At 40.9% G+C, this 27831-nt stretch overlaps 3 protein-coding genes and 1 long non-coding RNA gene across 10 annotated transcripts in view; 3 read left to right on the top strand and 1 right to left on the bottom strand.

The window, feature by feature from the left end:
- Positions 1-27831, bottom strand: part of nf1a (neurofibromin 1a) — a 57762-nt gene that overhangs the window by 11040 nt on the left and 18891 nt on the right. For 4 of the 6 annotated variants that reach the window (XM_028420610.1, XM_028420612.1, XM_028420613.1 and 1 more), the window contains exons 22-40: positions 27590-27712; positions 27430-27513; positions 27238-27354; positions 26628-26809; positions 26339-26550; positions 25919-26080; positions 25739-25836; positions 25443-25578; positions 22999-23061; positions 18186-18344; positions 17747-17844; positions 17421-17567; positions 17195-17341; positions 15849-15959; positions 4678-5110; positions 4249-4589; positions 2936-3138; positions 2598-2791; positions 2376-2516 (exon numbers count right to left, since the gene is read on the bottom strand). In XM_028420610.1, the coding sequence (XP_028276411.1) occupies positions 2376-2516; positions 2598-2791; positions 2936-3138; positions 4249-4589; positions 4678-5110; positions 15849-15959; positions 17195-17341; positions 17421-17567; positions 17747-17844; positions 18186-18344; positions 22999-23061; positions 25443-25578; positions 25739-25836; positions 25919-26080; positions 26339-26550; positions 26628-26809; positions 27238-27354; positions 27430-27513; positions 27590-27712 (3151 nt within the window). The remainder of the gene's footprint in view (positions 1-2375; positions 2517-2597; positions 2792-2935; positions 3139-4248; positions 4590-4677; positions 5111-15848; positions 15960-17194; positions 17342-17420; positions 17568-17746; positions 17845-18185; positions 18345-22998; positions 23062-25442; positions 25579-25738; positions 25837-25918; positions 26081-26338; positions 26551-26627; positions 26810-27237; positions 27355-27429; positions 27514-27589; positions 27713-27831) is intronic. The other 2 variants (XM_028420615.1, XM_028420616.1) reach the window with 1 other exon arrangement.
- On the top strand, positions 1226-6871 carry LOC114445515 (uncharacterized). Its single transcript, XR_003671658.1, has 3 exons — positions 1226-1360; positions 5561-5703; positions 5827-6871. It is a non-coding gene; the product is annotated as an uncharacterized LOC114445515 (long non-coding RNA).
- Positions 7125-9511, top strand: LOC114445514 (mucin-3A-like). The gene is made up of 2 exons (XM_028420619.1): positions 7125-7271; positions 7819-9511. The coding sequence occupies exon 2, from the start codon at positions 7853-7855 to the stop codon at positions 8936-8938; it is 1086 nt and encodes a 361-aa protein (XP_028276420.1). The 5' UTR covers positions 7125-7271; positions 7819-7852; the 3' UTR covers positions 8939-9511.
- Positions 11359-14628, top strand: omgb (oligodendrocyte myelin glycoprotein b). 2 transcript variants are annotated; one of them, XM_028420618.1, is made up of 3 exons: positions 11359-11628; positions 13053-13265; positions 13534-14628. In XM_028420618.1, exons 1-3 carry the CDS (start codon positions 11624-11626, stop codon positions 14504-14506), a joined length of 1191 nt encoding a protein of 396 aa, XP_028276419.1. In that variant the 5' UTR covers positions 11359-11623; the 3' UTR covers positions 14507-14628. The 2 variants fall into 2 exon arrangements, with proteins under 2 accessions (XP_028276419.1, XP_028276418.1); XM_028420617.1 differs by lacking the exon at positions 11359-11628 and having other exon boundaries at positions 12966-13265.

Below are 27831 nucleotides of genomic sequence, written 5' to 3'. Positions count from 1 at the left end.
ATGATCCTGATCTATTCACACTTGTGCCACAATAATGTAAAGTAACCATAACTTATGGCTTACTTTGGCAGTAAGGGTGAACTATATTAACAAGATATTGGCATTAGCACACAGTTAACAACAAACAAATGTCTGTTTTTAGGGCAGCGCTAACAGCAGCTGGGGAGTAAAATTACATTTCACATCTTTTACAGTTTATACTAAACAAAAATCAAATATAGTTTCACTTAGTTAGCCAGGTATAAAATGTCAGTATTGTTTGACATTATATAATTAGACTATTGGATGACGTACTGATATCAGCATATTTTCTACCAAAACATTGTCCCTAAGAATCTAATGTTGGTGGGTGTTTACTTTGTTAGATGCATAACAGGATCTTAACCCAGTGAGAAAATTATATTATATGGCTTGATATCTGCTCCTCTCCCTCTTAACAGGCTGAGAGACAGGTCACAAATACATGGTAAGCTGTGCTGATCAGTGTAGTGTTCCCTACATTTTTTGCTGTTGTTACTATTTCCAGTGGATGAAATTCACTGGGTAATCTAAGCCCAGCCTGTGTTAGCCTCACAGTTAACAGGTGTTGTAGTGGTATTGTTTCAATTATTGTGGGATGCAGATTTCGTGTTTACTATTTGAAAATGAAGTTACATCAAATGACCTTTACCTCACATATGACACACAATCAATTGGCAGCCTTCTCCTTCCAAACCATACAAACATGGTTGGAATTTGTATCTACCACTGAGCTGGTAAATAGCTGCTGGAAACTCCACTATGCAGTCACCATGGTGTACATGTTACACACATCTCTAGGATAGGGAGCTGATACATATGACAATATGGCTGTGGATGTAGCCAGTTAGAAAACAGAATGTATTCAACTCGTGGGTGACAGAAAGGTCAAGAGCAACAGACAAGGCTCTATTGTGCTCGGTAGGCTGTCCTGCCATGACATCAGACAGTCACCCTGAGGATAACGCCAGTATAAACAGTTATGTACACTCCCATAGCCAAGCACACCTGTTAATGTGATATTTTTAAATCCACCACAACACTTGGTAAAGCAACTCTACATCTCTGAAGGGATCAGCACTACAACTTAAACACTAACTGGCCTTTCTTAGTCCACAGTCCTCACAAAGGCCCCATTCAGTGCAGTACTGGTGTCTGCCATAATAGGAGCCAGGGCCTGGCTTTTCTATTGTATCTGCCTGTGTATGTTGTGTTTGTTTATCTGAGTAGCAGGCTGAATTTGGATCCAGAGCACACAGATGATGGATAGTGAGTGGATGGGTTTGTCTTTTTGGCCTCTCTAAGTCACAAGTGATTCTGGAGTTATTTCTTCCATTGCTATGTAAGTAATTATTACATATGTCCATTTCTTACATCTGTACCAGACTAAGTTCCATACAGTAATTCTCTGTGGTGCCTGAAAAACTAATGGCAATAATATCGCTGTGATAATATCAGCTTTGTCTTCAAAGTAAGTAACTAGAAAAAGGCTTTCAAGATTAAAAGCATGTTGTTAGATTGTTGTGTAAAGCCTTGAAAACCTGTTTGGAATTTAAAGTAGAAAATTAAAAAGGAAAACTAAAACAAATTTGGGTGCACCGTAAAGTTAAACTGCCTTTACACCCTCACACTTGTACAACCTGCTTATGTCAGTCATGTCTGTTGACATCCCTGTCTGAAATAAAACAAGAAAAGACAACATTTACAGTTAACGTGTTTTTGCAACCTACAACTTACACTGTTGTTAAAGTTACTAACCCTCCGCCCATGAAAATGCAGCCTCAGACATTTGGGAGGCCACAAACTAACATGCTAAAAAACAGTCCACCAACTCCAACATTATAATTACAAATTGCTATAATACATAGCTTTTTGTCTGTAGTCATGCAAGCCTGTCAAACTTCTTCACAGTTTTCCCCACAAAACTGCTTTAAGTCAGGTATATTTTGTCAGATCTTTTCTGGACACCTCAATAACAAACTTCTAGCCTTTCCATGGAAATATTCTGACACCTACGGTGATTCAACAACACTGGCAGAACCTTTGCTGGCTCAAATCACATCACATCAGTCACATACACAATTGTACATAATACAGTCATAGTGAATGACAGTGTAGCTGTAGTTAACAGGCTTACTGGTGTGTGTATGATGTGTTCCTGTTGAGTGTGTAGGGAGATGCACAGTGTTAAAAGATTTCATATATATATATATATATATTCATCATTCCAAAAAGCTTTGAGATGTTGACATTATCAGTAGGTTTGCTCACCGCCCACTTAGTGACCAAAATAATGGGGGAAAAAAACACAAGGTCACATATGTCCTGCATTGCTCTGAGGATGTGGGAAGTCTCACCTTGTTGGAGACCAGTTTAACATTCCCTGAAGCCAGAGCTACTGCAGTATCAGCCATGACCTCTGCTTTGATAGAGCCCAGGCCTCCTGTAGCACTGGTCTTTATAAAACTGTCCAGTACTACATCCAGCAGGTCTGTTATCTGAGGACACAGGGAGAATGTCAGTGGCCACAGTTTCTCTACACATGTGCTCTTATCCATGTGCTGGGGAGGTCCACTCACCTGGCCCAGGCTGCCCCAGATCTTAGCCTGGATAGAAGGATACATCTGTTTTTCATTGATTGTCATGGTGATGAGTTTATCCAGAATGGCAGTGACACGCTGCCGCTTGGCATCGTCATTGTGTTTACAGAAGCGAACCAGGTTGAGCAGCCAGGGCGTCATATACTCCAGGCAGAGATGCTTCAGCTCAATACCTACAACATGACAACAATCACATTTTGTACCTACTATGGAACCTGATCAACAACCTCAACATCAAAAGTTACATAACTGCAATATTTGTATTCACATTTTACAGTGATCTGTATGGATTTGGCAGCTGTGTTGAGCTGACTTACTCGACTTGCTGAAGCCCGAGATGCACTCCTCCAAGAACTCTAGAGTCAGATGGGGCTCGTTGGCCGCCAGGGTTTTGCTGATGGAGACTATAAAGAGGGTGTTGTTGGCTGGGATGCAGAGGCCGGACGTCTCAAGTAGCTGGCCTTCTATCTTTAGGTTGAAGGTGCAGGTCAGAGCGCAGAGCAGATTGTAAGCTGCAGACCTTGATGTAGAATGAATAATAAATCAGAGGTGTAAGGCTCTGGCAGATTTTTCATTACCAGTTGTCATATTCACTTAATAGATTTGGAAATTGTAGCTCCTTTAAAATGAAGTAAAGCTTAATTGAAGATTGAAAAAAGGGCATAGAATGTCTCAAAAATATCTTAGTGTTTTCTGGACATATGTATTTTATAGTATATATATCCAAGATAGATAATATAATAATAAGATAATATTTCCTTATGCTAACTAATATTTAGTTTTGTAATTAAAACCAAAGTGCCCAGAATATAAGATCGTGTTGACTTCTTCCATCCCTAGTCTCGTAAATGGGTGGGGCAGAGAAGTAGACCATAAGACACAGATGGAGAGGACAGAAAATGACTGCTGCTTAGACCATCTGTTCCTTAACAGACTTGCTGTCAAATTATTTCATGTGTTTTTACATCCTAAAACATTCACTTTAGTCTGTTTCAGTTTGCTAAATAAAAAAGTGCAACATGGGTGTTGCTCCGGATTTACACCAGCCGTGAAACAACAAGCTGATGGTTACTGTCCTCTCTACATGTATCAGGCTGGGTTACAGAGCATGTTACTGACACCTCTGTTTACTCCATCACCACAGCTTCTCACCTTCCGCTCTGAAAACAGTTGCTGCTTCTCTCCCTGCCTTTTCCTTGTAAAGTATGTTATATCATATAAAAAGCTGTTTCTCTACTTCTAAAATCAATCTCTCCACGTGGCTGTGGCTTTGTTTCTCTGCTGGTTGCGATGTTACATCAGCAAGAATTCAGTCTCACAGCGTTTTATTTTGTCTCAAAGAGACTCTCAGTGGTTTGGTGGCTGACTTCCCGCCTGCTCGATGTGGTTGGTCTAAATTGACACGTCTGGGGCACGACACTCAAAAACAGAACTGGTGCGTATCTCTCGTGGAGCAGTACAGAGCTACGTTTTTTGATACACGCTGTTACGCGGCTGGTGTGTATCCTCTCATTGACTAAAATGGAAGTGTATCAACAGCGGGTGTTGTTACACTGACAATACGTGCCTGGTCTAAATTTCTTTACTGTACTTTGATGTGCCATTTCAAATAGCTGGTCTGCATACTGACCTGAGGCTGGGATCAGAGCTGCCCAGGTTCAGCAGAGCAATGTTGAGCAAAGTGCCAGGGACGTCTTTTGGTCGGATCTTGGTGTGCTGTGGGATTGAGTCAGGCTGCGACAACTCCCAGCGTGTGCGAATATGAATGATGGACTGAACAATGGCATCACACTCTTGATGCATGAAAGTGAGTGGTGTGCCCTGATTAGCCATGGTGAGGGTGAACTGACTCTCATCCACCAGGCAAATCTCCTCAATCTCGGAGGCATAGTAGACATCGTTGAGGAAGACGGGCTGGCCGAGGACACGGGTCCGCTCAGCTGAGGTCACCTGAACTGCTGTTGATCCCACCTGAGATCATCAAGAAAACATGTTTTAGTCAGTGATGCTCTTCTTCTTTGTTGAGCAGAGTGTGTAGCACGCTTTAGTGTAACCTCACCTTTATTGAGACCTTAGTGTCTTTGTGAGCAAGCTTGAGGGCATTGTGGAACACTTTGAGGTCTTCCTCCAGTGTCAGCGTGGCTGCAGGCAGCTTCTGTTGGTCCGGGTCAATGTGCTCAGCCAGCTTGGCTGGAGAATCAATGAACTGGAGCCGCTTGCTGCCCTTCAGGCCTGTAAGAAGTCGCTCATGGTACTTGGTATACTCCCTCACCCAAGTGTTGCAGTTGTATACATAAACAGCTGCTACATTCTCATAGGCAAAGCCCGGAAAGACCACAAACCACTTGGAGAGGAAGTCAGTCTTAAAGCGATTGCTGGGTCCAACGTGCGTTAAGTCTACAACAATCTCATAAGGCTTGGCGTAGTATGGTTTGAGGGTGAGGAGGACGTGGTAGATGAGCAGGTCACCGTTGATCTGGCCTGTTTTGAACCTAAAGAGAGAGATGAAGAAATTCAGATAGGGTCAAACAAATTCATGTGTCAAGTGAGGGGACTTTTATATCACTTCAGCTCAAAATATATATATATATATTTAATGAAGACAACATTAAAGTAATCAGACAGACAGTCCAGGCATTGTTAATGTGGTAAATGAGTATTCTAGTTAGAAAAGGCTGATTTTTAATGGAATATACACAAAGGTATACAGAGGCCATCACTCCTGTGTTCTAATGGTACATTGTGTTAGCTAATTGTGTTAAAGAGGCTCATTGATGATTAGAAAACTCCTGTGAAATGATGTTAGCACAGCTGAACTGTCATGCTGATCAGAGAAGCTGTAAAACTGGCCTGGTGACCCCAAACTTTTGAACGGTAGTGTAAATATAAAATGTGTTATTTCTGAGAAACCATTCTTCTTTGTCTCTTTTTTTTAATAACAGCTCTTTAGTCTCTGTGGAGGCAAACCAGAGGACCTGAAACAACCAGACCAGAAAAGGACCCAGAGAACGAGTCAGGAAGTGGCGTCAGAGCATCTCAAGTGTCTCTAGGCAGCCAGTGTCCCGACCGCTATAAGATAATACTGGTATGTATTACTAAAGCATGCAGATTTCTCTATCACATTCTCTATCTCTATCACAACAGACATTTTATTTAGAGATTTTAGTGTTCTAAACAACAAGCTCTAATTCATTTTTTATTATTTCAGAGCACAATGGAAGGGACAAGAACTCTCTGGCTGTTCCTCTCGATCAGCCTGCTGCTGTTCTGTTACACTGATGCAGACCAACAACTTTCACCCGCCCCAACAGATTCATTTAAAATCCCAAGTGGTAGCCCTACCTACACTGTGGAGCCCAGCCTCACTACAACTGACCACACCGACATCATCAATGGCACACGTGCCGACTGCCTGATTGACACTGAAATGGGACTGATTGCTATAGGCTCAGCAGGGGGACTGATTATCTGCTTACTGCTGACCACAGCAGTGTTGGCTTGCCAGGTCTGCCACCTCCAACGCCGTATGTATGTCACCCGAAGCAGATCCAGACAGAACATGGATTTGGTGAGTGGTACAGACTACTGGAGCACAGACCAAGCAGAGATTGGAGGACTGATTGGGCCGTGTGATGCCAGCGTCATGTTAGAGGAGGTGAGAGGAGACAACATGATGGAGGAAGACAGGCAGGCTGAAATAAAGGACGCAATGGAGGAGGGCCAGACGGGCCACAAGGAAGAGGCTGCAGCAATGGTTGAAGAGAAGGCCAGTCAGATGCAGAGCTACAATTACAGGGACTCCAGTGTGGAGGTTCCCAGGGATTTAGAGAACATGCCTCTTGTTGTGTGAAGGGGTAAACCTCAGTCACGTACAGTAGCACACACAAGTTCTTTAACTTCAGTTATTAACATTCTTTTATGTGAGCACACAAAAATGTAATTCAAATTGAAAAATTACAGTATCTGACTAATGCAAGTATAAAGGAGGTTTATCAATGTGGACTAGTGTGTATATATTCTGATGTATGCTCTAGGATTCCTATGGAGAGTAAGAAAGTCTTTGAATAAAATAATCTTTCAGTGTTTGTGCAAAGAAAATAAGACTGCTCACTGCAAAAAGCACTAAATCTTCCTGTCCGATCCACAGTCCAACCCAAGACTGCGATGTTTCATTCAGTGAACTTCATATTTGTTACTCCTGCTTGACATGGCTGAAATGGTCAGAAAGCTGTAAACAAACAGCCTCTGCTCTATTAACCCATGCCTTTTGAAATGTGCTTCTGTCATTTCAGCTTTATATGATGTAACTTATCTTATCTTCGATAACTGGTGTTACCGCTCTCAGGTTTTCAATAAATTTCTGTGTCAACACAGTGTCTTGTGTTCCAAAGCAACGTTCAGTTTAAACATGTAAAATGTTATATGCAGTTTTTGTAAAGAACCACACAGCAGCATGTTAAGCAGGCTCAAGACATCATCAGTTCACAAGTCATTCTTCCTGTTTGTGAGGCAAGTCTCAGTATTTGAGCAGAGAGGAGGCGTCTCGGCCCCGGTTTCCTGCTTTTGACTGTGGAACATCTTAGCAGTCAGATAACGGCATAACAACGGTTAACAAATCCTCAACAGACAGAGGTTATTTGTGTCTAATCATTGGTAAGTACATCTTTTTTCTAAATTACTGATGTGGTCTTATTGTTAACTACTTTCTTAAATGCTCCGAGTATCAGCTCTGCAGAAAACTTATATTATATATATATATATATATATATATATATATATATATATATATATATATTTGAAATTAAAATGATAAAACTAAATAAAACTGTTTTAAAAAACCTCTTGGGTTTAACCTTGTGGGGATGGGAATCTCTTACAGTAAATTCTAGAATGTATATCTGTAAGGCATTAGCAGGTACCTATTTTTTTTTACTCTAGATCCATTGATACAAAACATACTTGGGCAAATATCTTACCAGTCTGACCTTAGTTAAAATATAACCACAGATCAGAAAAGAAATCAGTTTAATAAGACACAACTGTTGTCTAAATATGTCACCTTCAGTCATATGGCAAGAAATACGTTTTGAGGAAATTATTTCTCAACGCACTCTGCTTTTTACTGAAATGGATTTCAACCACTTCCTCATCAAACAGCATTGCTTCACCTTCTTTGCTAAAAACAACTTCTCTGTTCCAGCTCCTTAGATACGACAGAAAACAAAGTGAAAACCATGGCCATCACTTTTACAAGTCTTGTCTTCATATGCCTGCTGCCAATCACAGCAAGTGCACCGGTGACAGCTGTCTCAAGCCTTAATGACACTGCAGCTACCATGGCTCTGGAAAACCTAGCAACAAACAAAACTAGCAGGACAACCTCACTGCAAATTACTGAAACAGCAGCAACTCCAACCAATCCCACATCTTCTATGGCATCCACAACAGAAGTCCCATTAACAGTCATTACATCTACAACAGTGGTTAGAAGCAGACAAACCAGCAACCCAACCAAACCTCCAACCTCAGCGCTGAGCAGCTCTACCCAAAGCCAAGGTACAGGAAATGTCTCATCCTCCCAATTTCCACTCACAAATTCACTTCAGTCTACAACTCTCGTTTCCATTTCAACCACATCTACCAAGACTACAAAGGTCACATGCACAAGCCAGGTGACAGGTGGCGGTGTGGTGACGCATTCTACAAGTCTGGACAAAACCTCACTGACCACCTCGGCACAGAAAAGCAATAAGCCTTCAGAGAACAAGGTAACAAACCATGGTAAAGTAGTGGCAGCGCTGATAGGTGGAGCCCTGGTGGTTATGATGGTAGGATTCCTCCTTATCTACATAAAGAAACAGAAGATGCAGAAGCAGCAAGTAACAACAACTGATTGGGCTGGACCATCACCGTTTCTAGAGCATGGAGGTGACAGTGGTCAGGTATCATTGAGGTCATCCAATCGAATTTCCCTGTCAAGTTTTCTGCCACAGAGGCTGTCCAAAAGACTGTCCCGGCTGCCAGAGACAGATGAGGAGTTAGAGGACCTGACCCCAGGAACTACATTTGGAGGCAAACATCAGGAAAGCAGCACATTTTGTCAAGAGGTAGATGGAACAGGAAGCAATGGCACTGCTGCAGTAGATGCAGAAAAGACAAACACAGAAGATGGTGTGGGCACTTTGGAAAACTCAGAGACTCAAATTAACAACTCTCTGTCCACAAAGAACAGTGGTGAGGTTTCAAATCTTAATCAAGACAATTCTGAAACTGTAGAAAACGCTTCAACGCAAAATAACAAAGGCCTTGGACAGCCTTAAGCAACTTTGATCCTCCCAACTTACACAGGTTTCATACAATAACAACCACTGCAACATAACAGCAAAAGCCACAACACAGCACTATGGATTAAGCAGACCATCACCTTCATATTTAGAAACTGAGAGGAACTTTTTAACCCTTAATTTCATTAATAAATTCTACTGTTGTGTAGAAGAGAGACCAGATTATCTGACAACTGGTTCAGAGAGCCATGATGAGTGGTATTTATATTCAGCTTGCAGTGTACAGAAAAGCAGAAGGAAACGAGTCAGAGAAGAACAAGTAATCATGCTTTTTGTACAGAAGAAAGTCGAACATCTCTGCATACATAAACTGGTAAAACGTATAAATTTCAGTTTGCACGATGAGTCCAAATATGGGCACACAGCTATCGCCTCAAATTTGTTGTGCAATTTTCAAAAACTTTGCTTATTAATACTTGCTATCTTAGTTTATTTGTAATTCAGTGAAAATGAAAAAGAAGTGAATATGGGGTTATTTACAGTAGGTTATGGATTGATGTTACATTGACTCATGCAGATATTAAAGATGTTTGTTCCTCTCTCTCTCCTTCATCCTCTCTGTCTACCTCTTCTTCTCTTCCTCTACCCGGCGACTGTCAGCAGGAACGTTCTCCTTATGAGAATATTATTATCCTGCTCAAGGTTCCTTCCTGTTAAAAGGGAGTTTTTCTTGCCATTGGTGCTCCTAAGGGGGTTCAGGCACTGGGTTTTTGTAAAGCTTCTAGAGAAAATGTTGATTGTAAAAGGTGCTATATAAATAACATTGAATTGTACAGACTAGTGAGAAAGAGAGATAGAGATGGGAAGGATGTGCAACAGGTGAGGGTGAATAAAGATATAGATGTAAAGGTACTAACAAGTGAGGAACATGTGCAGAGAAGATGGTAGGAATATTTTGTGGAGCTGATGAAGGCGGAAGATAAAGGGGGAAAAGGGGGAAAAGGGGGAAGAGGTGAACATTGTAGAGCAGGAAGTAGCAAAGATTAGAAAGAACTGCTGCAGCTGCTTTGAATGCTGATGTGAAGGATTGCTCTGAATTGCTGGAGAATCAGCAATCTGAATTTAATTTGTTGCAACATGGTTAAGAATTTGAAAAGTTGAAGCTCTTATTTTAAAAAAGTAGAACATCTTTAAATATTAGGAAGATGTGAAAGAGAAACTACTAAAGACAAGAACAATATGAAGTTAGTGACCTTAAAGAATAGCCTGGAAATATACAATATGAAAGGACTAAGGCTGGAATAAAAAGTGCAGTGCCTGTTTTCTAAATAGACAATTAGCCTTTTAACAAATACTATACATTACAGATACAGAGATAATGACAAGATGTTAAATTATGTTTTCAACATGTAATATTCTTCTTGTCCTAAGGCCAACAAAATTATGAAGGTAATGACCTTAAGGAATAGCCTGTGAATGTAGCAAATTAAAGGTCTGACTGTGTATATCTTAGGCTTACAAGGACAGGCTGTATGATTTAATGTGGAACAGCTAAATGATGGTCAATACAGCAGATATGTTTAAAGTCTGATTAGTAAACGGATATAGTTCCACTGTATGCTCCGCTGTGTGCACATGCGTGTGTTTTGAATGCCCAGCTGCCCCTAACTGCAGCCCTTCTCTCTTCTTAAGGTATTATTCCCCTTAAGAAAGGTGTGAGGCTGGAATCATATCTTAAGCTTATAAGGACAGGCTGTATGATTTTAATGTGGAAAAGTAATACACAGCTGAATGATGATCAGAATGAGAGCTATTTAAAGTCCGATAAATACTCAGAATATGTCTGTCTGTGTAATTAGTCTTGGAAAGACTGTGGTAAACTCTTTTTTTCTCCCTCTCAGGGCAGTTCCTATGTACTTACATGTATTTTCACTAGAAAGTAAGTTTGCTCTGCTCCCCTCTTCCCTTAATGGGGAAATGACCAGGTGTTGCCCCATTAAGCATCCAGCATTTATTTAAAACACTTAAGATATAAGTATACGGAAACTTTTGGGAGGAGCTACGTTTCACTGCTATTGCTATTGTTGATGTGAGCTCCACACATGGGTTGCACACAAAAATACATTACCAAGTGATGTTTATCGCCATTAGCACGAAGTTAGTAATTTCTCACCGCATGGATTTATTCTTGTGGTATTATCACTTGCAGTATCGCCCATTCCTAGTAGAAGGATGCTGGAAATGGAAATATATGGATGTGCTAAAAAAAATAACTGAAGTTAGTTGATGTGAAAGAAGAAGATGCAGAGGATACAGTTAGGGTGAAAGAGATGATTCGCTGTGGCGACCCCTGACGGGAACAGCTGAACGTATAAGAAGAAAATGCACACGTGTGTGCACACACGCAGGTTTTGCTTGTTTCATCAGCAGCAGAGTGGGCTGGCTTGCTGCTGCAATCCTCCCTCTCTCTCTCTCCCTCCCTCCCTTCTATGCATCTCTCCGACCTGGAGCACTAGCTGCATCAGTAGGCTGCAGAGCAGTAAGCAGTGCGGGAACCAGCACTAGCAGACAGCATGCTTAGTGCTGCACCATGACATTCACAACAGATTGAAAAACAAAGGCTGAAACAATTATCCTCCGGAAAAATACAAAGAGAAGAGCAGCTGGAGCCGAAGGAGGAGACAACAGGGGGAAAGGAAAGATGGCAGAACAGTAGAAAAGATGAGGTGAGTAATTTGATATAGGAGAGCCACACACGGTGAGCAGGTCTTTTTAATCCAAAAGAAATAAATGCAATAAATGCTGACTGAGGAGGAAGCTATTTGCTGTTCTGTTGCTATGCAGATTCCCAGTATTCCAAGGAGACACTGAAAAAAGTAACATAGCATCTACAATTTTACAGAGAATTCTCATAATATAACAACACAGCATAGCTCAACTGCAACAATTAAGCAGACAGTTCAACAGCAGAATCTTGAACACATTTGAAGGCTGTCCACATGTAATACAGTTGTCTGTTTGGGGGGCATCTTTAGATCAGAATGCCCGCAGTGGCAGAAATATAGTAAGTCCTGAATGAACTGTCACTGCAGCAAGGGGCATTAGACCCACTGGCAGAACTTCAAGCTGGTTGGCACACTTTACTTATAAATGCATTAGAACTCATAATTAAAAATGGGACTGTCCTGACAGAGTAGTACATATTTAAAATATATGCTGCCATGTCAAACGCATGCAAGAAAGGCAAAATGGTCTAAAACTGCTAAGTCAATAGTAAAGAACACTGCTACTGCAGGGCTGTAACCTCAGTTTGAGTAAGAATGGAACTCTAAAACTAATGACTGACACTGTAGGTGATCTCAGGGGGAGGGGAGGTTTGGTGAAGAATCTAATTATAAAAAAACAAAACAAAAAAACACCTAGCTAGGAGTCACAATATGAAACCTAACAACATGGTGCAAATCCTCACACATGCACTCACAGGATATAACTGCAACAAGATCAAGTAGAGTGAAAATGGCAACATCAACTGGCTCTGAGAAGGTGATGTTTACTGAGGCTGTATTTCATTATTAGGTTAAACATCTAAGATTTTAAGAACATGAACCACACAGATATTTGATTTTTGGGGGCAATCCTGATTCACCAGCTAATATACTTTATGTAATAAACTGAAAATATGTTATAAATATGTTATAACTATATTACACTGTGTCATAAACATAGTTTGAACTGCTTCAATTCTATCCTTTACACATGCTCTCAGCACTGTCTGCATGTAGAAGTGTAGTAAGTGTCAGGTGGTACAGCGAGTCAAATGACTTCATGTAAGTAGCTTGTAGTAGTTTGTGAAATACAAAGCTGTAAAGGTAAACTAATAATGACCCACATAAATGTGCCTTTCAGTATACCTTTTACAGAACTCTGTTCCTGCCAGTTAATCAATAGTGGAATATTTTACTACCAAAACATTGTTATGGGTTATTGTGTTTGACCTGGTCAGCTAATAAAAGATGTGAGGGAATCTTCATTATCTAGCTGAAACAAGACCTTAGCGCACCAAAGCATTATCAATTATACAGATGTTGAATCTTTTAAATTTCAGTATATTCAGCTCAGATACTAACCCAGCTCCGGTGTTACTGTGCAGAGCACTGACAATGCCTGAATGCACTGCCTCTGTGGTCTGCCTGCTCTTCCTGCTGCTTGGAGGGCTGCTGGGAGGCTGGGTGCTGTCTATCTGCCCCTCCATGTGCTCCTGCAGTGGAGGCCACCGCATCGTGGACTGCTCCTCACGAGGCCTAACCAAACTTCCACCTGGACTGCAACACAATATCCGTTTTCTGAACCTGTCTTTTAACAGGTAAGCAGCTAAGAATAACTGGATTTCTCTATAAATAAGAGGTTAACAATGATTGTTGTTGGAAAGTGAAGCGTGAAGTAGTAGTCCTTCAGTGCTTTTTTTATTAATGCTACAACAATACTAAAGTGTTCTGAAGGTTGCTGCAAACAGAACTTGACAGTTAAAAATATATAGCTGCCCCAGATAATCAGTATGGGCTTCTAAGATTAGATCAAGGACTAACAAGCTTTCTCACTTATATTTTTTACAATTGCACACACTGTGACAGTCTGCAGGGTCTGGACAACCAACTTAGCCACTATGCCCACCTGCGAACCCTGGACCTGTCCTACAACCGCCTAGAGACTCTGCCTCCTGCCTTGCCACGGTCTCTGTGGGACATCAGAGCAGCAGGCAACCATTTGCGCTTGCTGGAAAAAAATGACACAGCATATCACTGGAACCTGAAAGTTCTGGATCTGTCAGACAATGAACTGGAAAAGGTGGTGTTCATTAACAACACACTGCTGAGTCTCCAAGATCTCAACCTCAGCCATAACAGGTTCTGGACTGTCCCCACAAATATGCCGCACAACCTAGAAAGCATTAATTTGTCACATAACTATCTGGTACAGATCCTCCCTGGATCACTGGATCGGCTGGCCAGGCTGTCTAAATTCTACCTGCATGCTAACCGCTTCTCCTGGTTGCCTGAGGGAATCTTTGATAAACTGACAGTGCTCGAGGTCATAACTCTTGGGGATAACCCCTGGGCTTGTGAGGAAGAAGAAAACATGACCAAGCTCCTCAGATGGGCTGAGCAATCCCGTGCAACCGTCCTAGGCTGTCCCTGTTATACAAGACCCATCTGTGGGCAGACCCATCTTGCAACACCAAGGAGGGAGTGGCACTCTGCTCTGTTCACAGAGCCACCACTCTGGGTTAACAGGGGTGAAGAACATGATGCACACACCCCTGCTAGGACTGCAGAGGTCACGTCTAGCTACCAAGCAAAGTCTGCTTTCTTTGACACTGGTGTTTTTCAGGACAGAAGAGGTGTGAATGAATCAGGGGACACCGTGGCGTATGTCTGGACGTCTTCCACAAGTTTCTCTATGCATACCAGCACAACAGAACACATGCAGTCTTCAAGCAAGAAGCCCAAAGTAGCTAACTCACAAAATAAAGGTTGTAGACTCGCACTGCAACAAACATTCATCCTGGTGGTTATAGTCATGACAACAGCATTCACTACCTACTAAAGCACTTTGTCTTAGACTTGTGGATATTTTGCACAGTGATTGTATGACTATACTTAGCTCCTTCCATTTCTCATTTCCTGTCTAAAAACTGATGTGACTGTTACTACCTTCTGTCATCATTTCAAAACTCACAATATGTCTTTCAGGTTCTGTTCACACAAATGAATACAAGAAAGAACAGACCAAAAAAAAGTCATGTTCTAACATCTACCCATAGCTCAGTATAATGCTTGCACACTGACAGACTGCTGTGTTTGTTGCTTTATTTATGAAACTTGCACTACATTTGGCTATGCCAAGCAATTTAGAACAGAACTAGAGAACATACATTGCATAGCATGGCATAGTTCCCTAAGGGCACTCTTTGCTCATTGCGTTACAGAAAATGCAGAATAGGTACCAAAAAAGGGCTATTTAGGAAAGAGAGTCAGATGTGAATCCCAGAACTTCAATCCTACAATAATACAATTGATTGCCCTAGAGCATGCAACAAAAGACAAACAAAGCACAAGTAAAGGCAGAGGGTCATCAAATATCAGCAAATACAGCCTGACCGTCAAACTATCATCAAACTATCATCAGTCTGCTAATATCATATACCTTGCCTTGTTAGGGAGGATTAAAGGTTCATCAAAGCAGGCAGTCAGTTTTATGGGATGTAGCCTAGTTGAAAGTAGCAGCTGTCGAAAACTCTCAGAAGGTAACTACAGCAACTGTTAATATGTTACAGAAACAGAAAATTGTAGCTCAAAATCCACATTAACCACATGTCAGCTGAAGAATATACATCCTCCAAATGTGCTTAGACCCACAACCAAACAGAGGGTCTGTTGACCCCTTTCACATATTCAGTCGACTTATTCTACGCCATCTACTGGTAGGGCTACACGTGTAAAAACTCAAATGTCTGATTCAGGTCTGCTTATTTGGCTGAAATTGGAGACGTCACATGGCAGCCCTGAAGATCAGATTCTGGGCAAAACAAAACTAGTCAAATATCAATCCTATGGAATTTTTCCCCACCTCAGTCATCTCATGTCACATGTTTCCCTTTGCTCTCACCACTGAAAGAGTCTGAATAGGAAGACCAGGTACATGGAAAAACACATTGTGCATGTGTTTTATTTTTGCTCACACATCGTGATGTGTGGAATGACACAGACTTCTGATTCTGAGAGAAATGAAACAAGTCCAGCAGTGCAAACAAGTGGGCCCCCTCTCTTTTCTCTTTGAATAACACCTCTCAATTATATAATGTTGCACTTTTTGCACCTCAAAGTACCAAACAATAGAATCTGTATCCGTTTTACACACAGAAGTAGGATGAGCCTCCAGGTCCTACCTGCGGGCCACGTAGTAGAACACTGGGTTTCCGGTTTTGGAGGTTCCTGCCTGGTAAAAAATGTTGAGGGTCTTTAAGGCTTTGAACTCTTCCTTCTCATGGACCTGGTGCCTGCAGGGCAAAGCAAAGCTTAGTCACACATTCAGATACCCGAGACAAAGACTAAAGTAGTGAACCATTTATAAGAAATGGGAGCTACAGGAATGTAGAGAGAACTCTATACAAATGTGTTTTTGGCAAATTTACCTAAGTTTATATGAACAAGGGCATACGGAGAAATCACAATTTATTTCTAGTTAAATTCCAATTCCATTTATGCACATTCATGGTATTGTGTATGCTGTAAAATAAATATGATCTGAATGATTTACCAGTAATTACATAGATGTGGCTGTCATACTCTAAATTAACCTGCATTTAGCTATATAATATACAAAAAAAAATCCATCAGCATGTATTTTTTTACCACTATAGATCTCCAAACAAGTTGTCTGTTAGTCCCTCTTCTCTATGCACACTGACATCTGTGATGTCTGAGTCCAGAGATTTTATCCATGCGGAACGAACGAACTGAACGATAACAACATACAGAATGGGTTCAACAAGGGCAGCGCTAGTCTTAGTATAGGCTTATATAATTACTGTGCAGTTATAACTGTGCCGGTACTGATTCATTTCTGGTATTTAGCACCACTACTACAAAAACACTAGTATAAAAAAACCCAGCATGACTCACTGTGGCAGCTGCACAGAGGAGGTAGAGAAAACAGACTTAAAGTCAGAAAGACATTTTTACAGAAAGTCTTATAGGACTAGTGACAGCACATCAACACAGATCTCGTCATCACTGAGAACAAAAACTGCAGCATCACTGGGAGGGGTAATGTTGTTGTGTTAGTCAGAGTCAGTAGGTTTGCATGTGATGTGGTATCTTGTCCTGGTTTAGATCATTTACAGGATATGTTATTAAGACCAGCATAAGACCTTGGATTTTTGAGACCTGAATAAGATGTGAGCTTGTGCAAGAATTCAGCAGGATATTAAAAAAAGAAATCATAGCTCAACAAATACTGGGAACTAAAACTATTGATTTAAATATTTAACTATTGTATTTTACAGCCGAAAGCTGAATGGTCATGCGACTGCTGGTTGCAAATGAGTCAATTACAACTTCTTAGTTGCTTCTTAGCTTGATTCCTACTGAATGTTCCAGTGCATAATTACGCTTTAATCAACAAAAGTAATAACATTACAGATAAGAGCGATACACAAGTCACCTGATCGATCTATGCGGATCTAAAGGAGGTTAGCATCCTTGTGTGCATGTAATGTTACATCAGTCCTACCTCGTCATGAATTCCTCAAACTTGGAACTTGTCAGGTTCAGACTGGACCAATGTGTGTCAGCCACAGGTTTGTGTTCTGGAGGTCCCAGGTAGGCCAGCAAGGTCGCCATCTTGTCAAAAGGCCGCCTGCCCACAGCCTTGTGGTCCCTGAAAAAAAAAATCATAATTTACCATTTGATTAAAAAATGATTTCACAAACGTGATAGGTAACAGGAAAGGTCCTGACCTGTTACTGGAGAGGTACTGGCCAATCCTCTCCTGGTTGTTCCACAGCAGACGGTGGAGGGCCAGAACGTTACCATCACTGATGAAGGATAGGCTGTGATTGACAGAATCACTGGGTGGAGAGTCAGATGCTATGTCCAAGAAAAACCTTAGGCAGAAACATGGGGGCGCACACAGTCAGCATGAGGATAGATGACACTCCACACCAAACACCTTTTTTAATATATTTAAACCAAATAGATGTATTCATAACTTCTCAGCTGTTATTTAGGTAGCTGACAGATAGGACTGTGAGTTGGCAGTAAATAAGGGCTCTTAGTATCTTACCTTCTGGCTGAATCAAAGTTGCTCTTTACAAAGTCATTGAAAGGCCTCATGTGTTCTTCTTTTGTAAACAGCACATGGTTTGCAATGCTCTGTAGAATCTGAAGGAAAGGACAGGAGGAACACAAGTAGCACATTAAAGCTGAATGACTATGCTGTGTCTGCTGTTAGTAATGAGTCTGATCCCTGCTCCTAACCTAATAATCGATAAGTAAACAGAGATGGTCAGATTTTATGTTTAAACAATATTTAGGCCAAAAGAAGAGAACTTCTTTCTGTTGCTAATTTTCTGCACAGATTGCAACAGTTACAGGTTGTCATGAAAATTGGAGCATTTCTTAATCATCAGTCTTAATCAATCTATAAGTTGAATGATTAAAACGGTGGATTGGAATGGTGGATCCAGGAGCCAGCACATAGACCATCTTCTCCTCCAGCTTACCTTGGACATGAGCTTTAAACCTCGTTCTATCCTGGGCAGGGGTTTCTTGTCCAAGATGCCGGCCTCGTAGGGAGAAACAATGGCTGGGTTGATAAAGCGCAGAAACATGGCACTGCCAACTGCACCTATACTGTTCTGTGGGAACCGCTGACTCACCACCTATATGAAGAAGGAAGGGGGAATGTAGAGCAGATGGAACAGAGGAGAGAGGTGTGAGAGGAGGGGAGATTATACTGGTAATGGATCTCAGTACATTAGGGGAGATGATGAGAATAACAAAACATACATGTATCTTTATGTGTGTACTAAGCAGAGTGAACCAAGTCATGGTCAGACCAGTGAAAAAACACCAGGATCAGGAGGAGGAATAGTGAAAGCGACAAATGTGACACTTCCAGTTCATTTTGGACTGTAACACGAGCGATGTTCTAACCCCAGTTACTGCGCATGCAAAGGTAAGAGAGGAAAAGGAAGGCAGAGAGTGAGAGACACTTAAACAATTATTATGACCGTTTTATTTGTTTGATTGGGGTTTCTTTGTCTACTTTAAGGACCTGTGAAAATTGGCTTATTTTAGTGGGTGATATTTATCCAAAAATGTAGAAAATATCGAAAGGGGTTCACAATCAAGCAATACTGTTAATAGTCTTACATAATACAGTTCTACCCACTCAAAGGTACTCAAAGCACTTTACATTACTTCTCATTTACACTGTTGCACACGCAAGGAAACACCAACGGGAGCAACTTTGGGTTAACTGGGCGACAATAACGACCACTGGTCAACCTGTTTACCATCTGAGCCCCAGCGACAGTGTGACGGTAAAAATGATATTTATTACTGCTTGCTCTGTATTTTTCCACGGTGTGTGAGTTCACTCCTGTCCTCAAAGACACTAAGACACTCCCTAGCAAGAAGATGATTATTAAAAATTGTAAGCTTGTTAGAGAAATACACTGTACTTTGTGTAACTTCATATGACCCAGCCTACGCTGTGCAGAAAGGCTGTATCACAATATTGAAGACTATTCGGCTCAGCAACACGCAGTGGTCTGGTATATAATCACTTTCTATTACTTGTCCCTTTGGACATCCTCAGCCAGAGACTGGACTCTGAATGATTGATCTCCCTCTTGAGCAAGATAATAAGTTTTAAGACAACTCTTCTCTTGAAACTTTGTTCATCTCATCATTCATACATTAAATTAGAGAAACTTCCATAACAACAGCTAAGCTGACTCAGCAAGCCAGCCGAATGACTGTGGAGGAACGGATGTAAACAGGTTGCTTGCAGCTGAATTTGAGTGCACAGGGTTTGACTTGTTACACATGCACAAATGTCACTTAATTTCTCACAAATGATCAAGGTAGCCTTACCTGCAGACAAACTCAATTGTTCACAAAGATATGCGGTTTTGCTGTGCCTCACAAACACTAATGGTTGACTCTCTCTCTCATAAACATGTGGTTGACTATCAACTGATTGACTCTGTTCACAGGCTCGACTCTATCGCTTTAAAAAAGATGAGGCTGACTTACGGTAGTTGCTGTCAAGAAAGAAGTCTGACTGTGTTGCTCTCTAGCAAACAAGATCTGACTTAGTTGCTTGCAAACAAACAAGGTCGGCTTGTCTGCACCAAACAAGACAAGCCGACTGTCAGTTGTGCAGGTACCAAAGTTAACAGCTAACAAAGCTAACAAAAGTAAACTGGGAAAAGCTTACAAGCTCTCATGACAATAATGCTTACGTGTTCATTCATGCACAAATGTAGCTTAGTCGGCTGTGAGTGAACAGTACAGTGCTGCATCAAATCTGTCAGAAACTGTGGAAATATTTCAGAAATATTCAAACAAGAATTGACTTTAAAACACTGTTCAAAAAGCTGTCAACTGAGGTAACAAAAAACTGAATCTATCATCAATATCTTATCTCAGTAAGGGGCACTGCCTTTGAATCTTAGCTTTTAGTTTCACCTGATGGGTCATTACAAGCCCAGAGAGGAAGAATTTTAAGGGTAAATATTGTAATGTTGACTTGGAAAGTAAGGATATGGTGTCGCAAAAAAGAAAGGGAAGCAGTCATGTCAATTAAAGGGAACACTGACCACACAACACAGACCGAATCTCCATGCATGACACACATTCACTATCCAGCAAACCACAGTTTGAGTTCTCTTTTCAACTATGAACTATTAGTAGCAGTGGACATTACAGATATCATTAGAATGCTTGATTTTTTTAAACTAGCTGGTCCAAAGGAAGGAATTTAACTTATTAAGTCAGATTACGACTACTGCAAGAGCATTGGATTCTTGATTCTTGGCCTCTTTCCCCTACAAATGCCTAGTTCTTCTGCACTGCCTTTGTATATAGAAGTCACCCTAAAAGTTTAGTATTTGTTCTGACAATCACAACAAATGCAGTGAAAAGGATTAAGATAGAAATACACACTTTTTCCTTAAAGAATAAAGCTTTTTGGCTGTACATAAAGAAGTACTGGACTCATTTGATGTTGACCTGATGGCTGCACTGAATGAAAACTCTCTGGATCACTGGCGTCTTCAGGACTCATCCTGTGTGTAGCTACATATTTCAGTGATTTCAAGTGATTAATGAAAAAATGAAAAAAGATGACTATTTGAGACAGTGTTGTTTCTGCTGCAACTGAATGTAAGTGCAAGACTTGCATTCCATACCAGACAACTCGTCAGTGGGATTCTGTACAGATGCTTTATGGAGCAATACAGGTCAACACAAGCGTGCAGCAGCACATTCAGACCTGCTAGTCAAGTCTTTTGCTCTTATAAATGTACAAATGCATATATTATCAAAATGATTATTTACATATCTCACTTATATGCCTAATGCATATAAAAACCAAAACAAATGTGCACAATTATAGTAAATCTGAACACTAGAACCTAACTCCATTTTACGATGCAGTGACGATGCAGTTTCACATCTTAAGCTCTACTATGCAGACTCTGGTTCCAAGACAGCAGCTCCTCCAAGTGAGATACGTTTTTTGGTCTCACTTTCGCACAATTAACAGAGAAGAAACCACAATGTGCATCTGTTTCTGTTCTGCAGCTGATTCTACCCATTTTCTGCGTATTGTTTCACTTTTTGGAATTAATTTGTGGTGTTGTCAGCAACAGAAACAATTAAAAAAGGGAATTCTGATTGAAGCAGCATAACAAGGCTAAATGGCCCTTTTTCCTGAAAAAGAATCAAGTGCATTCTTTGTGACTCAGCATATCTCAGTGCTGGTATTTATAAGATTCATTGCCAGTGGACAACACAAACTAAATGCTAATGGTGGACTTGTTGTGTTTAAATATTACCTGCTTGCGAAGCGACACGTAAACAGCACATTGTGATGAACAGGAAGTGTTGCACAGACCAGATTGTTCTATTAAACTGACAATGGATTGAATACTTAGATACAAAATGATGCCTTACCGATGAACAAAAATGTAAACCTTTTTTAAAACCTAAAAAAGCTAACCTTTGCTTTGAGAAATTTTCTAGGAGATGTTTATATATATAGCCTATATGTATGGTTGGATGGGTGCATGGAACCAAAACGGCAGTACAATACAGTACAATTTAAATTTCAATAAGTTAAATTTTCAATCATTACATAAAAGTAGGGTTGCATTTTAAAATAAAGGGAAAGGAGGGGGTGTGTTCATTTTCCTGTATGTTCATCGCAATGCTGGAAACACTATCACTTCAGACAAAGTTTTTCTTTCATTTACTTCACTTGAACAATACTTTGCTACATATCCACCTCTAGATAACATAACTTATGCCAGCTAAAATGTTCAAATCTTATTTCCATTTAGTATGCTTGCAAATAATCTGTAATCTCCTCCCTCATCCTCTACCCTGTACTAAATGAATGAACCATTCCAGGTCACAGAACCTGTGAATGCAGCTTTCTTTGCACGCACAGGTTCAGCAGAGCAAAGTGCGTGAGAGGGAGAGGGGATTTAATTGGTTGATTTATTGAATATCTGCGTGACAGGAACAACCAGACTGCAACCTGCGAAAAATTACAACATTAGGCTACTATAAGACTATTTAATCGCTTTCAGAATGCATATCTATTTATAGAAGCTGCCGGAATGCTGTACTGGACCGTTCTGGTCCGCTTTAACCCCGGTGTATCGCTGTCTTTCTTTTCTTTTCTCTCGTCTTTTCACGTGTGTAACCTGTCTGCTGTAGATAGCATGCTGTCTGCTATTAAGTATGCTTTACCCTGATTTTCAGAATACGTAGATACTAATACAAGAATGGGTAAATGAAAAAAACACACTCTCACAGTCAAATTGTGGGAAAAGAGCACTGTACAAGCGAAGAACCCGACCCATGACAGAGGAGGCATATTTATCAGAACATTTGATCTAAAATGCATTTAAACATGCATGCTGCAGCTGTGTGTGTAAAAATTAGGCATAAGATGGAGAGACATGACTTTAGTGCAGATTAAATGTTCTGATGAAAAGGTCTCCTGCAGTGCAAACAGAGAATCCATAAAGAAAAGAAAGAATGCTGCCGTTTCCTGGGTACAGTTAATTCAAAAACAACATCAAATGGTGTCTATATTAGTACAATGGATTTAAGAAAGGGTTGCAGACAAAGTTGAAAATGGAGAAAAGAATAAAACATTTTCAGAAAAACACCAAATCAAAACCAATTTTTTTTAAAAATGAAGAAACAAAACAATCAAATGAATAAAATGCAAAAAAAAGCTTTTTTGCTTTAGAGGGAAAAGTGTCTGAGGGAAAATAGATTCTCCAAACTTACTGCTTTTTTGTTTTCCTTTTTTTCTTTTACTGTTGCTTTATTCAGTAGAGAGTGGCAAGTAGCCTACAGAACAGAGATGAGCACAATCATGGTCACAGCACCAGCTATAGACACACACGTAGCACAGCCCTAACTAGTGGAGGTGTAAATAAACACAGAAAAATAAACTTCAGCACTGCTCAGGGAAGCGTGTCTATGCATGCACTAGCGTGCATTAACTGGAGCCAACAGTGTGTATGCATGTTTTCTATGTCCCTACACAGTGGCAAAAGAAAATCCAAGAAGTTGTTGAATGCCAACACATTTTAAAAGAACAAATTCTTATCCTATGACCTCATATAGGTGTGCATATGAATTAGTCTGAACAAGCAATACAATCCTGTTTGTGAGTAGCCTGCGCCACAGAGCTAGCTCTTGCACTGTATTGAGGGAGTGGCTGCTGCGGCTACAGTCACCACAGTAGCAGCAGCGTGACCTATTTGGATGTTCAGGTGGAAAAGACAGGAAAGCAAAATAAGTGTTGAGTGAAAATGCTCAGTACGTACAGAAGCTAGGTTATGTCTGTGGATGGTCTCATTCATCCATTTTTTTTTGTTTTTTCTGAAGACCACTCCTGAGTGGCTTCCTCAGTTCTTCTGGAAATTCTGCTGGAAATGCTGGGGGGAGTGGCGAAACGTCTTAAACTCTTGGACACAAGCTAGGCTATGCTATGATTTAAGAGAAGAAATCGATGAGACAGTTGTCATCTCCCTATGCTGTGATCACACCTAATGCACTGCCAAGTTTGGGCATAAGCAGTAGGGATATGTCGTTAAAGTGTAGTGAAATAGTAACTCTCAAATTCTGACACGATCTGTAATTTTAAATGACAATCCAGTGCAACACAGGCTGTCCTTTGTTCAAGGATGCTTTCCAGTTGTACAATAATGCTTAATGTCAGCCTAAAACAACCGCCACCATGGGAGCAAAGCAGAACTCCCTCTGCTTATTTCCTGTGAAGTATTAGCCAGAAATTAAATTGGCAATTTGCTAATATTCAACAGTAGAGATCAAATCACACTCATGAAACAGCAGCATGTACTGAAGGCAGGATTGCTGTTTGGAGGGGCTGATCCTAGTCAGTAGTCATAGTTTGCAATCTCATAAAGAGCCCGAAGACACAAAATGTAAAATCAAAAGAGCACAAGTGTTATTTATTATTCACTTCTCGCTGACAAAGTTAACTTCATTATTTGAATTTACAATAACATTGACAGCCTAGAGAAGCTTTTGAGAGATCGCGCAAAAGACAAGAGTTTTACTTCCTGGTAAGTAAGGCACCGATTTGTTGCGAGACCTAACAAACGTTTTTTGGGATCTCGCAAAAAGAAGACATTTTGTTTTGTAGTATAGAGCTATACAACTGAATACTGGTCTGTGGTTAAAACCTTCTTAACTTTCTTAGTAGAGTGTGGTCAAGCTAAGCTATTAGTTTCACTAATTTTGCAACCTTCTTGTAGGACATAGTAACAGAGCTACCGGTAAGTCTGTTTCACAGTAGCCTGTATCACTGAATCTGTGCCCCCACAAGGACCCCTGCATTTGCCCTGTGTGTATCAGGACTGACATCTAGTGTTATGTGTTGTGCATCATATCAGTTATCACACTGTCTGTTACAACAGGTCCAAAGGTAAAAGGAGCTAATAGCTTTGACAGTATTAAAATAAACAATTCAGGTATAACCTTTTCAAGTATAGCACCAGCAAAGTAAAGTAGATTGACCATTGAGAAAAAAAAACATTTGCAAACGTTAGCTCTGGGGTTAAGGTTATGATTTGCAAAATAGCTAGTTTATACCTGACTTTGATGAATGTTGTCTTTACATCACAAATTTTCCCCTCAAAAAATAATTAAATCGTGCAGATTTTCTGCTCTCTGTTTTAATCCGACTGAGAGACTTGGCTCGCATAATGCAAAAATTAGGTGTGATCACAGTTTTACATTTTTTCAACATCAAATCTGTGAAGCACAAACATTGGAAACCTGTCTTACACCATCTGAACTTTATTTATTCTCTTTTTATTTTTTCTTTAATAATTGTTGGTTTTGATGTTTTCAATGTTATGAACATTCTAAACTGGGCCACACTAAGCAATTAACTGTCATGATGGTAAAACCCTGAAAAACTGCATGTTGCATGATCCCGTTAAATCAACGGAGAGAACACTGAGTTAGTAAAAATGTTAGGAAATGAAAATAAAGCGAAAGATCCAGCAGCAGATAGTTAAAAGTGTGTAGACCTGTGCAATAATGTACATATCAGACAGCAGTGAGCTGAGTGATATAAGGAAGCCTCAGGGAGGTGGAGCTTAAAATGTTAAAGTGAGGCTGTGTACATACAGATGAGAGCAGAGAGACTGGAGTGAGCAGCTGGTGGCCCTGTGAGAAGTGAGAGGTGGGTCTACCTGGTAAAGACAGTGGCAAACGCTGCGAAGCTGTGGGGGGAACTCGCTGGATGAGCCAATGATGGCCTGGAAGAAGCGCTCAGTGATCTGCAGCAGGTTCCTTTGGTTCTCCTCCAGGTTCTCACCTTGCTCAAGCCTGACATGATAAACCAGCAGCTCAGTGAGTCATGGAAGCTTTTCAATCTCAGTCAACAGACAACTAAGCAAGTTTCTATGTGTTATGGGTATTTGTTTCACTAAAGTAAGTACAGGTGGCTTACAACTGCCTAGAAAACAACAGTGTCACAGGTACGTACCTAGTGGGGTCCACCTCAAAACTGATGTGTTCAGGAGTTGTGATGACCCCTCTTAATAAAGGCTCAAGCAACTTCTGCAGGTATGCTGCCCCATACACCTGACAAAAGATAATACAGTAAAATACCCACTTTCAACATGTTGCATAACTTCTAAACAATTCCCGACAGGAGTCATTCTACCTTGAAACAGAAAGTCATGATCTTGCTGGCCAGGCTGTTTCCTCTGAAGAGAGTCTGCATGGAGTCAGCCAGCTCCACCTCTTTAGAAAACATGTTCCACAGCAGCTGGTAGAGAAGGTGGCGAGAGTCAAACAGCGTCACCAGGACACGGGCAAGCTCATCCTGGAAATAAAAAACAAATGTATATATATAACTGCATATTTTGTTTTAAGATTGATAGTACCTGTGGTATAACTGTGTGATACAACATGTTTGAGTTTCCCCACTAGCTCAAAAGCACATACTCACTGAATAACAAAAACAGGGTAAACATGGAAATGGCTGAGGGTTCACAGAGTTCAAAGACACCAGGATAATAAAACTTTTACACCAACTGCCAAAATAATATTTAAAACTGTAAAGTAAAGAGGAGCTACACACCCACTGGGACCCAGGAACCACATTAGCCAGAGCCATGGCAATAGGTAGCTCTCCCTGGTCTCCCATCATTGTGACCAGCTCGACCAGCCTCTCAAAGCGATCAGCCAACACAGTCTCTGCCAGTGTGTCGAACTCTGTTCCCTGCTGCAAGATTTTGGTCAGCACCTCCATGAAGGTGGCTCGAGTCTGAAGGTCCTTGTGGTAACCCAGACCTAAGGAAAACAAATATAATGACACTGGTATTCATCCGGCATGAGGTTTGGAAACTGTCCTCCAGGCAATGACTCACCTATGGAGTGCATGAGGCCGCTGTCTACGTTGGCATTTAGCAGGTTGGACATGGCAAGTACAGTGCAGTGACGAAGGGATGCCAGGCGTCGGGACATTCCTCTCTTTCGTCCCCCCACTGCCTGGCCCTCATCCTCAACCTCACTGCAGTCATTTAGGAGGTTCATGAAAAGGGTGAAGTACCTGCACAACGTGAAATGAGTCAGAGAAGTGATTTACACCTTACATTTTGTCCTTTTTCTCACTGCTATACAAAGGTGGAGAGAAGTCAATACAAATATGGACCTAAAATCCACTGCATGTGAAGCTGCAAGCTGCAGGTTACTGGTGTGCAGGTTGACACACTCTTGATGCATACAGATTTAATTCATACAAATGTAGTAACAAATGTTTGGCCAGCAGATGTAGCCATTTCATAAAAAAATTCTGAACTAGCTGCTTCACAGTGAGTATAAACTTTCCTGTCTAAGTAGTACAGGATTCTACAGCTAACAAATGAAGGCATGCTTAGCATACCCACATATCTTTATACAACTGTGAACTACTGCTGAGATAAATTAATTATCTTAAATTATCTTAAATGCCACAGAGGAGGCCAAGAGTGTTCTTACTTGAGGAACAGCTGAGATTTAGCCTCCATCAGTTCTACTCCATCTCCCTCCTCTGGTTGTAGAGGCAGGCCTGCTAACAGAGAGACAACAGCCTCCATACTGGCCTGGTCCAGGTCCCTGCACAGCACACAAAGAAGATGTTGAGGGGGAACTCACTCAGTGGTTGAGGAGAAACACGCAACAGAACTGCACCTTGTTAAGCACTTAATGTCGTCATCAGCAGCTTGGTTCGAGGTTCCCATCACCCAGTCTGTCAAGTACTCCACCATCTTGTTCCTACAAACAACAAAAAAAGACGAATGTGGTGCAAGCAGCTCAACGACTGGCTAAAAACCATAGTCCTGCCACTGACCTGAATTTCATCTCCTGGCAGAAAGACAGGTCATCTCGTCTCTCCATCATCACCTCCACCAGCTGGCACAGTTTGGTTTTGATCTGGATTGCATGGACCACATTACCCAAGATACGCACGTACCTGAGGCATGGAGGACGGGTTAGTAAAATCTAAGAACACATCCTTTATACAGGGCTGCACGAGGACTGTGAATGTCTTTTTTCCATCAGTCCACAATAAGTGTTTTTGTTTTTGTTTTT

Source organism: Parambassis ranga, chromosome 13, assembly GCF_900634625.1.
Source record: "Parambassis ranga chromosome 13, fParRan2.1, whole genome shotgun sequence".
NCBI lineage: Eukaryota > Metazoa > Chordata > Actinopteri > Ambassidae > Parambassis > Parambassis ranga.
Note: the sequence above shows the minus strand (reverse complement) of the source record. Positions and strands in the feature narration are given on the sequence as shown.

What these genes read in the sequence shown, in the direction of transcription:
- LOC114445514 (XM_028420619.1), top strand. Translation starts at nt 7,853, where the DNA reads ATGGCCATCACTTTTACAAGTCTTGTCTTCATATGCCTGCTGCCAATC.
- omgb (XM_028420617.1), top strand. Translation starts at nt 12,985, where the DNA reads ATGTTGAATCTTTTAAATTTCAGTATATTCAGCTCAGATACTAACCCA. An exon ending in CTGAACCTGTCTTTTAACAG is followed by an intron (nt 13,266 to 13,533) that starts GTAAGCAGCTAA and finishes ACACTGTGACAG; the next exon opens with TCTGCAGGGTCTGGACAACC.